At 48.3% G+C, this 12,643-nt stretch overlaps 1 protein-coding gene across 4 annotated transcripts in view; it reads left to right on the top strand.

Moving 5' to 3' along the window:
* The first annotated feature begins 478 nt into the window (after positions 1-478).
* TMEM181 (transmembrane protein 181) overlaps positions 479-12,643 on the top strand; it is a 36,221-nt gene continuing 24,056 nt past the window's right edge. Inside the window, exons 1-2 of one of the 4 annotated variants that reach the window (XM_075035902.1) lie at positions 10,195-11,135; positions 12,196-12,309. Coding sequence is in view for 2 of the 4 variants with exons in the window: in XM_075035899.1 (XP_074892000.1) it covers positions 479-609 (131 nt within the window). In the remaining 2 variants the exon portion in view is untranslated. Of the gene's footprint in view, positions 610-8,757; positions 8,875-10,194; positions 12,310-12,643 lie in introns of those variants that run through there. The other 3 variants (XM_075035899.1, XM_075035900.1, XM_075035901.1) reach the window with 3 other exon arrangements.

Genomic DNA, 12,643 nt, shown 5'->3' with positions numbered 1-12,643 from the left:
CAGCAGAGGTAACGCGAGGTCTTTGCTTACTTCCCCGGGGAGCCGCGGGCCGGAGGGGAGAGGGCGGGCGGGACACTGGGCCGGCTGCCGGGGCGGGGGGCGCTGAGAGGCTTTGGGCACGGCAGCCAGAGCCCCCGGCGCTCCCGCCCGCTCCCGCGGCCCGAACCCGCCCGGCACCCTGTCCCGCAGGAGCGACGGCCGGCGGGGCGGCGGCGGCGGCGGCGGCCTCCCCCCTGGTCACGGGGCCGCGGCGGCGGGCACCGGCCGCCCCTCTCCGTGGTGCTGAAGCGGCTCCCGCCGCCCCCGCGGGCGCGGGCCGTGAGCCCGGGGCCCGCCCCTGCCGCCGCCGCCGCCGCCGCCGCCGCCGCCGCCGCCGCCGCGGCTCCTGCGCCGCCCCCGCCCCGCGGCCGCGCAGCGCCGGGCGGGCTCTGGCGGGGAGCCATGGCGGAGCGCGGGGCCTGAGGCGGCGCGGGGCGGCATGGAGGCGGATTTCGCCGCCTTCGGGAGCCCGCTGTGCGGCCAGGTCAAGCGCTTCTGCAGGCGGGTGCGGGAGACCTACCGGGAGATCAAGGAGGACCTCACCCCCTACAAGGATGACCGTTACTACCGGTACTGGCGCGGGCGCGGCTCTTCCCCCGGCCCGGGGCCCTGCCGGCCCGCCGGGGCTGCGCCCGGCGTCCTCCGGGGCGGCCCCCGCGGCGCTCCCCCGCCGGGGCTCCGGAGGGGAGGGGACCGGCCTCACGGGGCCGGGGGCCGGGGGCGGGGGGTGGCGGGGAGCCGCACGAGGAGATCTGGGGCCGGGCTTCACGCCACGACCCCCGGCCGCGCACCCGGGCGCAGCCGCCCCAGCGTCGGGGCCGTCCCCAGGCGGGCGGGCGGGCCCCGCAGCCCCGGGCCTGCAGCAGCGGGGGGCGGCGGACGGGGCTGTCTGCTCTGCCCGGGGGGACGTGGTGGCCCAACACCTGTGCTCCTGCCCTCGCGTATTAATGTCCTGACGCGGGCGACGGAAGCAATTGCCATTTGCCTTCCTCTACGCTACGCCTCTGCCGCTGCCGTAGCAAAGCCGGGGGAACGTGGAACGATCCCGAAATAGCTACCAAACTGGCTAGGGATTCGGAGCCGTTGGCAAAGGCTGAGATCAAGAGGGACAGAGGCACTGAGTCGGCTACACCCATGTTTCTTCTGCGCCTGGCCCCGTCTTCTGTTTCCATGAATGACCAGTGGTGGGTGGAGAGTAGTAGCGTTTTGAGATCGCACAGGGCTAGGAAGGACTCCAAAGGTGTTGGAGGGCTGGGTTATACACTGAAAGGATCTGGGGGTCGGAGGAAGGGTCTGAAAAAACAGAACGAAAGTCAGAAGAAACAAATGCCGGGAACTACACAGAGAATGAATGCTATTCAGCCACGCAAATACAGTTTGGGGAACAAACAGGTATATAATATTTATGGTAAAGAAGGGCATGGGAGTTATAATGCTTTATAAAATAACCTCTTTCAACAGTGACATTGTCTTTTACATGTGAAAAAGGTAAAGTAATTTGGGGTGTACAGCAGAAGTATGGTTCGTAAGATGTGAGAATTACACCATTTACTTTTTGTCACCACTCCAGACCTTAGCTGGAGCTGTTCTGAGCACCACACTTCAAGGGCCTACCAGTGGAAGAGAGCATAAAGACAGAGATGTGGATAATCAAAGGCCTAGAAAACATAACTGTGAGGAAAATTTGGGGTTGCTCCCCCAAAAGAAGAAACATCCAAGTTGGAGGAATAGGAATTTCTGTAAAGAAAAACTTCATGTTCACCTTGGACAAAAGATTACAGTCTAATACTCATTGAAGGAATAAAAGTTCATATTGGACATTAAGAAAAAACTTCTGAACAGGGAGGACGGTAAAACCCTATAGAAAGAATTATCCAGGGAGACTGTAGCATCTCCATCATTGCAGGTCTTTAAAAACTTTTGACAATTGCATGCCAAGAAAGGCATACATCTGGCAGATGCTCTCTTGAGACAGAAGGAAAGATTAGGTACCTTGTGAGGTCTCTTCCAGCTCTATTTTACTATGAGTTTGAGCATAAATACTTCTGTCTGTGCACAGTGCCCCAGTTTTTCTGCTGAGATCATTTGACTTCAGTATGCTGTGTCTGTTTTTTCCCAATGAAGAGACAGGAGGTCCATTAGTTTGAATTTGTCTCATTGTTCACGACAGTGAAGACTACAGAGAGTCACAGAGTTTGGAAACACTGCCTGGCAGCTTGGCAGAGTTTAACATAACCACGGTCCTTCCTGTCAAAACAGTGGCTCCTTATACCTGAGCATGGTGTGAGAAGCCATGGGAGGTGATAAGGAGTGATGGAAATGCACCTGTGTGCATCTGGCAGTGCAATAATGAATATTGGCAAGAAAAAGGGGAGACATAAGCTTTGAATTAACAAATAAGAGGTCCCGGGAGATGCATATGTTCAGCTTTGTCTCCAGAAGAAACTGAGCTCTCCAAGGTAAATTGTTATTAACTCACTTTTATGACTTAAAGTGTGTATGGAGGGACTTTCTGTATTGAAAAGAGAAGATGCTACTCCACCGAATCAAATGAGCTTGTAAAGTTAGTGCCAGATTGCCTTTTCTTCAATGAGAGTATCCCCAAGGGGTATCAGCTGCAGGTCGTCTAGAGTGAAATGGAGTAATATTGGGATCTTGGCAAGGAAATAACATTTCGTGACTTAGAAGTCATGCTAGTACTTCTCTGCATTCCCAAGCACTTAACCAAAGTGACCTGGCGTAAAATAAGTTTACTGTTACTGCATACCTGCTGTTCTGGTGAGTGTTTCCCTTCAGCATTATGGATGGATGTAGCAATGGCACCTGCTTTTTAGATTCCTGGTAGGGAGGAAGGTTTCTTGATGCTACCATGCATTCTTCTTACAGCCAACTCTCACTTATGGGAAACAGAGTTAGACATTTCATCCTCTTCTGTCTCTCTATTTTATTCAGTATGTTTGGTCAGGTTATAAATGAGCACGCTCAGGGATGTACTGGAGATATTTACTGCTCTGATGGCAGAAGGAATTTTGGAAATTTGACCAAGGAAATGCTGTGTGGCTTTACTTCAAGCCAAAGGAGGTTCACTAAGCTAATCAGGTTACTAAAAGCAAATAATATACTAGACTAACAAAATGAAGAGATGGTAAAACCATATAAAAGCACGTTTTTTTCCCCTCTCATACACTGTATTCACAAATGTGAGGCTATCAACCACTGCCAGACTTAACTCTCCCCTCCCGCTGGTTGAACAAACCCATTGGGCCATCAGCTGGTGGTTTCCATTGCCTCTTCAGAAACAGAGCAGTTTAGTCCATTAAGTGGTAGGGAAGGAGATGGCGGGGGTGGGGGCATGAGTTTACAAGTAATCAAGATCTTCTAGAAAAAAAATAAAATTGGCTGCTGCAGCCTCACTCCTGATTTCTATAAGGACATCCTTCTCTGAGTGCCAACAGGAAAACTCAAAACTGGAAAGCTTTGGAGCAGACCTGATACAGAAATGGAAAAACACTGAGCAGGCCCCTTTGTGACTGGCAGGGAAATAGCTTTTCTTGACTCAGGAGTGCTCGCTGTACGCTGTGCTGGTATGTGCTCATTCTCAGTGACAGGGGATTCAGTGTGAGGGGATGACCTAGCTCAGAGACGGCTGATGAAGCTGTAATCCCAAGTAACTGTGCTCTCGCTGCACAGATGGCTGAGTCATTTCTGATTCAGCTCTGAGGCTGTCCCAGTTTAGTGACATCTTTTGGTGATGGTTTCCTTTAAAGCACTGTGCTCTTGAACATGTGGTGCAGCAGCTGCCTGTGAGCAGCCTGTTCTTTGGCCAAGGGTGACAACTAAGGGTGGCAGGCTCCTCGGCCATCTCAAGCTACACCATCCTCACTCCGCAGAGCCCCAGCACACTCATCCACACTACAGAGATGAAGGGATGTCCATGTTAGTGAATTTGTTCTGCCCAACAGCCCAGAATAATCTCTACATTGTGCCTCCTGATGTATTTCCCCACGAGCAAGTGCTAGTTTACCCAGCCATCTGAGATGGAGAGAGCAGGGTTAACCATGGCTCAGCATACTGATTAATGCCATCTGTCCTAGGCTAATAGTTCCCTTAGGAAGACATGGGACTTTGTAGTATGCTTGTAAAAGAGACTGTGTATTTACAGTCTAACAGATGTGATATTAAATAACCTCATTGGTAACTCCAATACAAGGTTGGTCTGGACTTAGTACACCTAAGATTAGTCTGTGGTACACCAGGAGATGCTTGGTGCAGTAGATAAGCTTGGAGAAGGTAGAAGAAGGGAAAAGTGTTATGCTTTCACATCAGTCCTGGGGACTGCCACAAAGTGGATCAGGTTTATTATGGCAACTTCAGGATTGGTCTAATTTATACCCCTGAAAAATTGCTCCAAACAAGCCACTTGAATGAACAGTTTGTTGCGTGGTGTCTCTCCCTCCCACTCCAATATGTTCCTTCCTCTCCTAGCGTGTCTCCTGGACGGGACGGCAGGGCAGGGAGAGCTGATGGAGGGCTGACAGCTGATGGCTCCCTCCATTGCACTAGGCGATTTTAAGCAAACTATTGGTACAGAAAGAGCTTAGAACCTTGTTACTAAAACATCTACATTTTTATCTCTTGGACATGTTGCCAGTGAGATATACAAAGCTCACCAGAAGACACCAGGCCTCCCAATCAGCTGACAGTTATTTCAGTGGGAGTTTCATAACTGTATCCCCTAGCTAACATTGAAGAGTTCAGCATGCTGAAAACATTTTGATAGGAAGGCAAGCAATTAAAGTCCCTACCCGACAGAGAGGACAGAGCAGGAGGGTGCCCAGATTGTGGTCTGACATCAGAATTGCATAACTATAAGTAACAACTTGGTATTTTTTAAAAATCAATTTCTTGGTTAATTAACATATCCCACTGGCCAATCAGCTTATACAAGGAAGCACAGTGTTGATGCTGAATTTAGTAATAATACCCAGAGATTAAGATAAATGACCTACAATTGGCCCTGCTTTAAATAAGAGATAAATTTTAAACTCCCATCATACAATAATATGACATTTTGTACATCAAAAAGAAAAGACTATGTATAGGACATCATGAAACGTATTATTTAACTTGCAGCTTTAACTAATGTTTGATGTTGCTTATGCAGGTAACAGAAGAGGTAATTACAGATGATACCAATATTCTTAATTCCTCAGCATCTCCTATTAGTGTTTCCAGTTCATTAAAACATAGCTAATCTCCGAACCGTGTGGGAGAAGTTCATTCACAGTGGTTCTGCTCCTTTGGCAAAAAGACCAGAGAATAGCACATCATTTGACTCAGCAATAAATAGAGGCTCTTTGTTTTTCCTTAGAGAAACTAATGCCTGCATGCTTCAGAGAAGAAACTTGAAGTTTGCCAGAGAGGGCTGTTGTGATAATGATACACTTCTTCCCACCTTCTTAAAATCCTTCCTAATTGCTCAAAGTGCAAGTCTGTGAGAAGCCAAGGGGTCAGCAAGACCTTGCTGGAGGACTGCAGTCAAATTGACTGAAGGTTCATGCTGCTTCCAGCCTAGACCCAGGCAGGATCTTCAGTGGTCCCGGCAACTGGGAGAAGAACCCGAATGACCCCAGTGTGAAGTACACAGCTAGGGCTAGAAGGCCTGAAACAGCAGGAGGAGGAGGAGAGTTAAGGCTGTAGCTTCATGATTGCTTTAAGCTGCCATAAGCTGGCTCTGTGGCTGGAAGAAACCATCCTAGCTTTCCTTTCCCTGCTCACACATTTCTGCTCTCTTCCTCGTCTGACCACAAATATTCCTATAACTGCACAGTGACCAAGCAACCGATCCAGCAGAACGCCTTTTTTTTTTTTTCTGAGTGACTTTTAACTCAGATAATTTCCATTATTTGATTCATCACTCTACTGCACAAACATTTGTGCTGGCAAAAATCAAAGAGCTACAGAGAGGCTGGATTTCACCTTTTGTCACTAAAGCTGTTAGGTATGAGCCATGAAGGTATATAAACTGGTCATGAAAGTATAGCGTTAGTGTTAAGGTGGTTAGTGTAAGTAGAATCCCGGCTGAGCTAGCATTCAGCCTGCTTATTCATAGATCAGCCTGCCTCTTCTTGCAAGCCTCGTTCACCATACAACATCCAGTTTCTGCAATAGATGTGGCAGACAGTAGCTTCTTGCACTATTTCACCCCAGAGCGGGTCAGACAAGGCACTGAGTGAGGGACCTTCTCGCAAGGAGCAAAGTAGGGTGAGACTCTGACTGACTCCATGTTTGTGGAGGGAAAGGGATTTCGCAGTGCCTTCGCTCCAAGTGTTTAGTTTGTAAACTCAATGCCATTATTTTCACAAAACTTAGAGGGTGCAACGTATGTGTTTACAATGTATTCACAACCCTTTGAAAGTTGGTAGATGGCAAAGAGAAGTGTGGTCCCATCACCAATTGAAGTGAGCTGGATTTCAAGCTCTGCTACACCTGCTGTTCTCCACGTGACTTTTGGCAAGGCTCAGTCTCTCTGTGCTTCAGTTTCCTACCTGTTCAATGAGAAGAATGTATTTTTTTTTTTGAGGAGAATAAATTAATACACGTTAGTGAGACACCTGAGTGCCAGAAGGATTGGAGCAGTCACCCAAACAGCTCAGATGTGCGCACATAAATGGCAGGATTCGTAACTCTGCAACTGCGCTTCCCAGAACACTGGAAATGGTCACAGATGCTATAAGCACCATTCCATCATTTTCTGGCCAGGGAGAACTTGTTGGATGAGCCTGAAGTGTGCTGAAAGCTACACAACACATGCCATAGTCACCCGTGACCTAGTGACTTCAAACTGTGGCTCAGTAGTGCTATCTTGTTCTGAGCAAATACAGTTTGTTAGGTTGTCCTGATTACTCAAAGCTTTATTTTCTGCCCTAAAGTAGCGATTCTCATTGATTTAAAATTTATAAATGCCTTTCCTTCATCCCTGGGTATTATGTATTGCCCAAGACAGCCTTTTTATGAGACTACTAAATAATCATCAGTGCTGCAAACCACAGATCTAACTGATGGGATAAATACCAGTATCGATGACTGAATTAATTTCCAGCATGTTTCTTTTGGGTTTAGCGGTGTTACACAAGAGGCATACTGGGTCCCACAGGTCACCAGTAATGACATGAATTACCTGTAGGGCAAGTGAATGAGATGAATAATATTATTAATGTTAAGTACCTTTAAAAAGTAATTGCAATAAAACCATCTTACCATCTAAGTAAGCTTTTAATGGAAGTATTTAATTGTTGAAGAGATAATTTTAAAATTATTTTTAAATTATATGTTGACTGGATCTACCTAAACATTTCTGGGGTCATCCCGAGATGGCTCTACGTTATGTATATGACAAACACCAAAGCCAGGAAGTTACTCTCAATTTTATCCTAGACTAGACACCAGTCTATCCTAGACTATCCCCACATGTTTACTACAGTAACTGCAGTGCTGGCTTTCTGTAAGCAAACATTAGAGCTATCGATCAAAACCGAATACAGAATGTAACTCAGCAAAATCCCTAAAACTGCCTAGTTTTCATCATTGCTACCCAATGGATTGGTTGACAATCATCTTTGTTGCCCAGTCTCGGGACATTTAGTAGGGAAGCAGAACAAAACCCAACTTTATCTCAACCTTTGTGCAAGAATAAAACACTTAGGTGTGATGTGGAGATTTTTATTAAGTAGTGTGTTTAAAGTAGTAGCTTACTCCTAGGATTTAATTTCTGGTGCTTGTGAGCTGACTGAATTCTCTGTGAACACGATACGTTAACCACATCTCTTGACCACCACAAAGCTGCAAGCAGGTGACTGCAGCGATGGTGTTTTCATTCCACTGAAAAAGCCACCGCCGTTCAATCAGGCTGGGAAAAAAATCGTTTGCAAACCAGGAGGCCGTCTCTAATGGGCACTAAACAAGGGACTTCTCCATGGCGAACATGCACGTCAGTCCTCACGCCTGAAATGGATAGGTTTAAACCGGATTCAGAACCGCCTCTCTGTCCTATGTGTCTTCTGTTCATAAGGTCGACTTTTCCTCCAATGAACGTGGCTGCTACTAGCGCCATACGAGCTGAAAAGGGGCACTGGAAATGTGGAAAACACCGCTGTCACCCCAACGGCAGGATGTATTTTGGGCCCCCCCGCCCCGCGCTGGGCAGGGCGGGCCAAGCCGTACCCTCGCGCTCAAGGCCTGCTCACCACAGCCGAGGTGGCGGTTCAAAGCGCCGAAGCTCAGCGCCCGAACCGGACGGCCCTCCCCCGCAGGCTTTCTCTCTCTCCCTCCCGCGGCCCCGGGCGGCCGTCGGGGGCGGCCTGGGCGGGTTGGCGGCCCGTGACCGCGCCCGTTGCCCGCCCCGGCGGCTCCCGCTGTGGAAAAGCGGCGGTTGCGGCTTGCGGCGCGGGGCGTGAAACGGCGGCCCGCCCCTCGGCCGGCAGGCCGGGCCTCGACGGCCGCGACTTTGCTCAAAGCCAGGGCCGCCAGCCGCTGCCCGCGCCCCCAGCACGGCCGCTGCGCCCGGCAGCGACGCGCAGAGCGCAGGCCCGTGTCCCCTCCGGCTCGCCGTAGCGCCGCCGCCCCCTGCCAGCGGGGTCGCCCTTCGGCCCCGCGGCTGAGGAGCGGCGGGGGCCGCCGTGACGTCTTCCGAGTCGCGTGGCAGCCGGGTGACGCACGCGGAAGCCGCCGCGAGGCACCGCTCGCGATTGTGCCACGGCAGCGGTGGCAGATCCCGGGCGGGGGCGGGGGGGGGAGGAGGTTCCTCCACCGCGCATGCGGCGCCGGGATGGAGCCGTGAGTGGTGGGCGGGGGAGGAGCGGGGGGGTCGCCGCTCGCTGGCGCGCGCCGGGGGCGGGCGAGCGAGCGGGCGGGCGAGCGAGCGGGGCGCGAGGCCGCGGCGGGGACCCTCGCGCGTGCCGGGCGGGGCGCGGGGAGGGGGGCGGCGGCGGCGGCTCGCGGGTCTGCCCTCGGGCTCGGGCGCCGGCGGCGGGACCGGCCGTTCAACGGCCGGCGGGGAGCCTGGCGGCGGGGAGCGGTCCGCTCGGGCTCGGGGGGCACGCACCGACCCCAGGCTGCCGGGACCGGCACCGGGACCGCGACCGGGGAGAAGAAATGCCTTCCTCTGGCCGGGTGCGGTGATTGAAGCTTTTCCCCTGTAGAGACCTGAACCCTGTCATTCAGTTTATACACGTTAATTAATCTCATTAAGGAAATAAGATCACCGAGGGGTAAATTACTGTTCCTGAGGCTACGGCTCGCCGGTCAGAAACCTGAGAGTGACCACCCACTCCTTTAGAGGAACGCTGCCGGTTTTGCTCCTCTGTGGTGAATGAACCCCCCTGTATTCTGCAACCCATACTCTCAGATGGCGCCTGTTAAGGAAAAAGAAAAACTTGTTTTCCCGGATCTGTCTTCGCATCGACAGAGCCATAGTCGTGACTAATTTTTCAGGCTTCAATGAATACAACGAACAAAGCCAAACCCACCCCACACAGGGTGGTCTGTTTAGCATAGTCATGGTTAGCTGTCAGTCGTCATATAACAGTACTACGTAGTTCTGTTAATATTAGTTGTATGCATCTTTTTATGTAGTCATGTGCTGCCTCATTAGCTATTAACCATTGTGGCATACGTCTGCAAGAAGTTGTTCAAGGTCTTCTGAGGGACACCAATGCAAGCAATGTCTTTAAACTGTGAGAAAGTGCCGTGTGTACAGATAGACCCAGTACTATGAATGTAGGTAGCATGTATAATAATTTAAATCAAAGTGGTTTTGATGGTTTTGTTTGAGAGTGAGCCTAAAATAGAAAAGAGCAGTTGGAGGCAGAGACATTGAGGCCAGTATGTCAGAAAAACTGCTATGCATGAAAGTGAGTTATTTCTGATTTTAATATCAACTCTGTGCTACCTGCTGCTTAATCCCAATTTTGTCACAGCCTTCCCATCTGTGAAATGAGATTCTTAAGTGAAAATTATTGTGTAAAAGGCTCTTTTTTTTCATGATGGTCTTTAGCAAAGACTGTGTTGTGCAGGCATGAGACGTGATTTGAAGATGAGGAATAGCCTGAGAAACATTGTGCTTAACCATTTGGGCCAAAACTTTACTCAAAGAGCAAGAGTTAACCTACCTTTAGATCTCACATACGAATGGCTACTGAAAGATTGCAGTTGTTATGGATGTGCGTTTCCATAGTTCACTCTATCACAGATTGCGTTAGTGCAGTTTAGTTTTTACTGACTACTATTTGAGATGTCCAAGTATACTATTTCTCTGTTTGTATCTCAGTGCTTTCTGCTCCTTTGCAATTAGTTTCAGACATATCCAATTTAATTATAAAATCTTTAGTTTCTGTCTGAGTTGGGATGAAACTCAGTACAGGTGGTAAAAGCTGCCTGAAAAATCTGCAGACACTTGGATGGCTGGTCTTGAGCTTTGGACTGCCTTGGCTAGGCTGATTAAAGCATCTTCCATTGGTAAAGCAAAGCACAGTTCTTTATTCATTTGAACAGGTGCTTCCAGAGTGACCGTCCTTTTTTGCTTTTCCCATAAATGCCTTTCAAACATTTTATTCTTTATTAGGCCTTTCAGATGTAAGAAAGAAGCTCTTAGTGGGGGATCATCAACTTGCACCAACTTGTATATTCCTAAATTTTATATAATCTCTTTCCAAAAGGCAGATGTTGAACAACGAACGTACAGGAAGATCATTTTATCTGCTTTGTATGTGAGCTGGTGATAGGCTGAAATGAGACTCTTAAAGCATACAAGGAAATTCTGTTATTGCAGCGAGGGGCAATGAAGAATACATCATCCGACTGGAATGCTATAAATTGCTGTTTGCTGTCATGATAAATGTAGTTAAGATTTGGCCAACTTCTTACATTTGCTCTTACAAAAAGTGTCCACTTTGCCTTACTGACCTGAAAAGTAGCACATATAGTCAGTGGCTTAAATGAGACTTCAGGAGTACCAGTATAAAAGAAGAAGGGAAAACACAGTGTGGCCTTACTCTCTCTGGCCTCCTCTCTTTAAGTGCCAGCGTGACTGTGCTTAGGTAGGTGTACACCTACCCATTTTGACTACTGGGTGTTGCACCACCTGGAGAGGAGTTGGAATAAAGAATGAGCCAATGTCTGGAACATGTTTCTTCAAAAGCTTGCAGGTGCATCTGTGCTCTGGCATATGAGTGAACCAGGGTGGTTAATTGCCAATAGCTGTAACCCTGTCAGTGTTCGCTGGGTGGTGAACTCTGGTGACTTTCCTGTAAGGATTGTGGAGATGAAGCTGCTGTTTGTGTTCACGTTATGCATTTTGAAAGTCTGCAAAAAACTTGGAAATTAGGAGGCTTATCAAAAGAACAAAGGATATGCATAGCAAGTCAGAAGTATCCTGCATCAGACTGCAGCTGTCAAGTGGATGCCCAGATGTAAGCTGTTAAGAACAGCATGAGCATATGTCATACTTTCCTGCATGTATATGATACTCTTCCAGTCATCAGCTATTCTTGATCCATGAACTTTCCCATCCAGACCTAGTTTCTGTGTACTGAGTGATCCTCAGTGTGTGCTTGGTATCCACTTGAACCCTTATAGTTAATTTAGGCATATCAACAATTTATGTACGATTTTTATATAATCAAGGATTTTCTTCTTAAGATTAGTATTTTGGTATCTCAAGATAATATCCCATACTTAGGCAGACAAGGAATACCAGGTCATCTGTGGAACTGAAGGAGCCCTTGGAACAGACAGGAAAATGTACCTTAGTTAGTTGTTTTAGTACTGGTACAGATGTAACAGCTTTAAAGTGGTTTAAGTGCATGAAGGCTGAGGTATTAAGACATTGATTTAAGGAAAATACTGTCATTATATCCCTGCAAAAGTTGTGCACACAAGTTCTGGTTTGAAATGCCTCTATTAATTGGCATTTTTCAAAGTCAACTTAAAATCATATTTGTCTGTGAGACTATCTCTGTGACAGAGGTCTGATCTGTTCCTGTTATGATTGTGATAATTTCATGTACAATTTACCTTTTTTGGCTGTACAATCTGCTTGCTATTCTGACTTCTTTGACTGGTGTGGGGTTTTTGCTCCACATAATGGTGTGTTTGCAGGTGCTGTGCCCGGAGTCCTGGACAGCCAGTTTGGGCAAACTTGTAACATTTACAGTTACTTGCTTGCAGTTCTCACTACTTCTGTGGGGTTTTCCTCCCTTCCTCACCTCCTTTGTGAGTTAAATTAAGATTTGGATGTTTCAAACTCTACAGTAAAGGAATAATGTAATTATTTTTGTAGTGTCTCATTTGGAGAGAATGCAGTGATTCTTAAAGAAAATAGAGGTTATTCTTAAATCCTTTTACTGGTTTAAACTGAATTGTTTGCCTTGCTTTTAAGGGCTGCCAGGCATGCAGGCATGCGGTACCTGGTCCCAGAATTCAGGCTGGGCTTATGGAAAGGATTCCACCGCTTTTTTGGCATTTCTTCATTAGTGTAGTGAACCAGTAAGAGCACCATTCAGCTGGTGAAAAGAAGTTTCATTCCAAGCTGAAAGGGAGCACTGTC

Source organism: Buteo buteo, chromosome 9 (genome assembly GCF_964188355.1).
Source record: "Buteo buteo chromosome 9, bButBut1.hap1.1, whole genome shotgun sequence".
Classification (NCBI taxonomy): domain Eukaryota; kingdom Metazoa; phylum Chordata; class Aves; order Accipitriformes; family Accipitridae; genus Buteo; species Buteo buteo.
The sequence above is the reverse complement of the archived record's forward strand: the minus strand, read 5'-3'. Positions and strand labels throughout refer to the sequence as shown.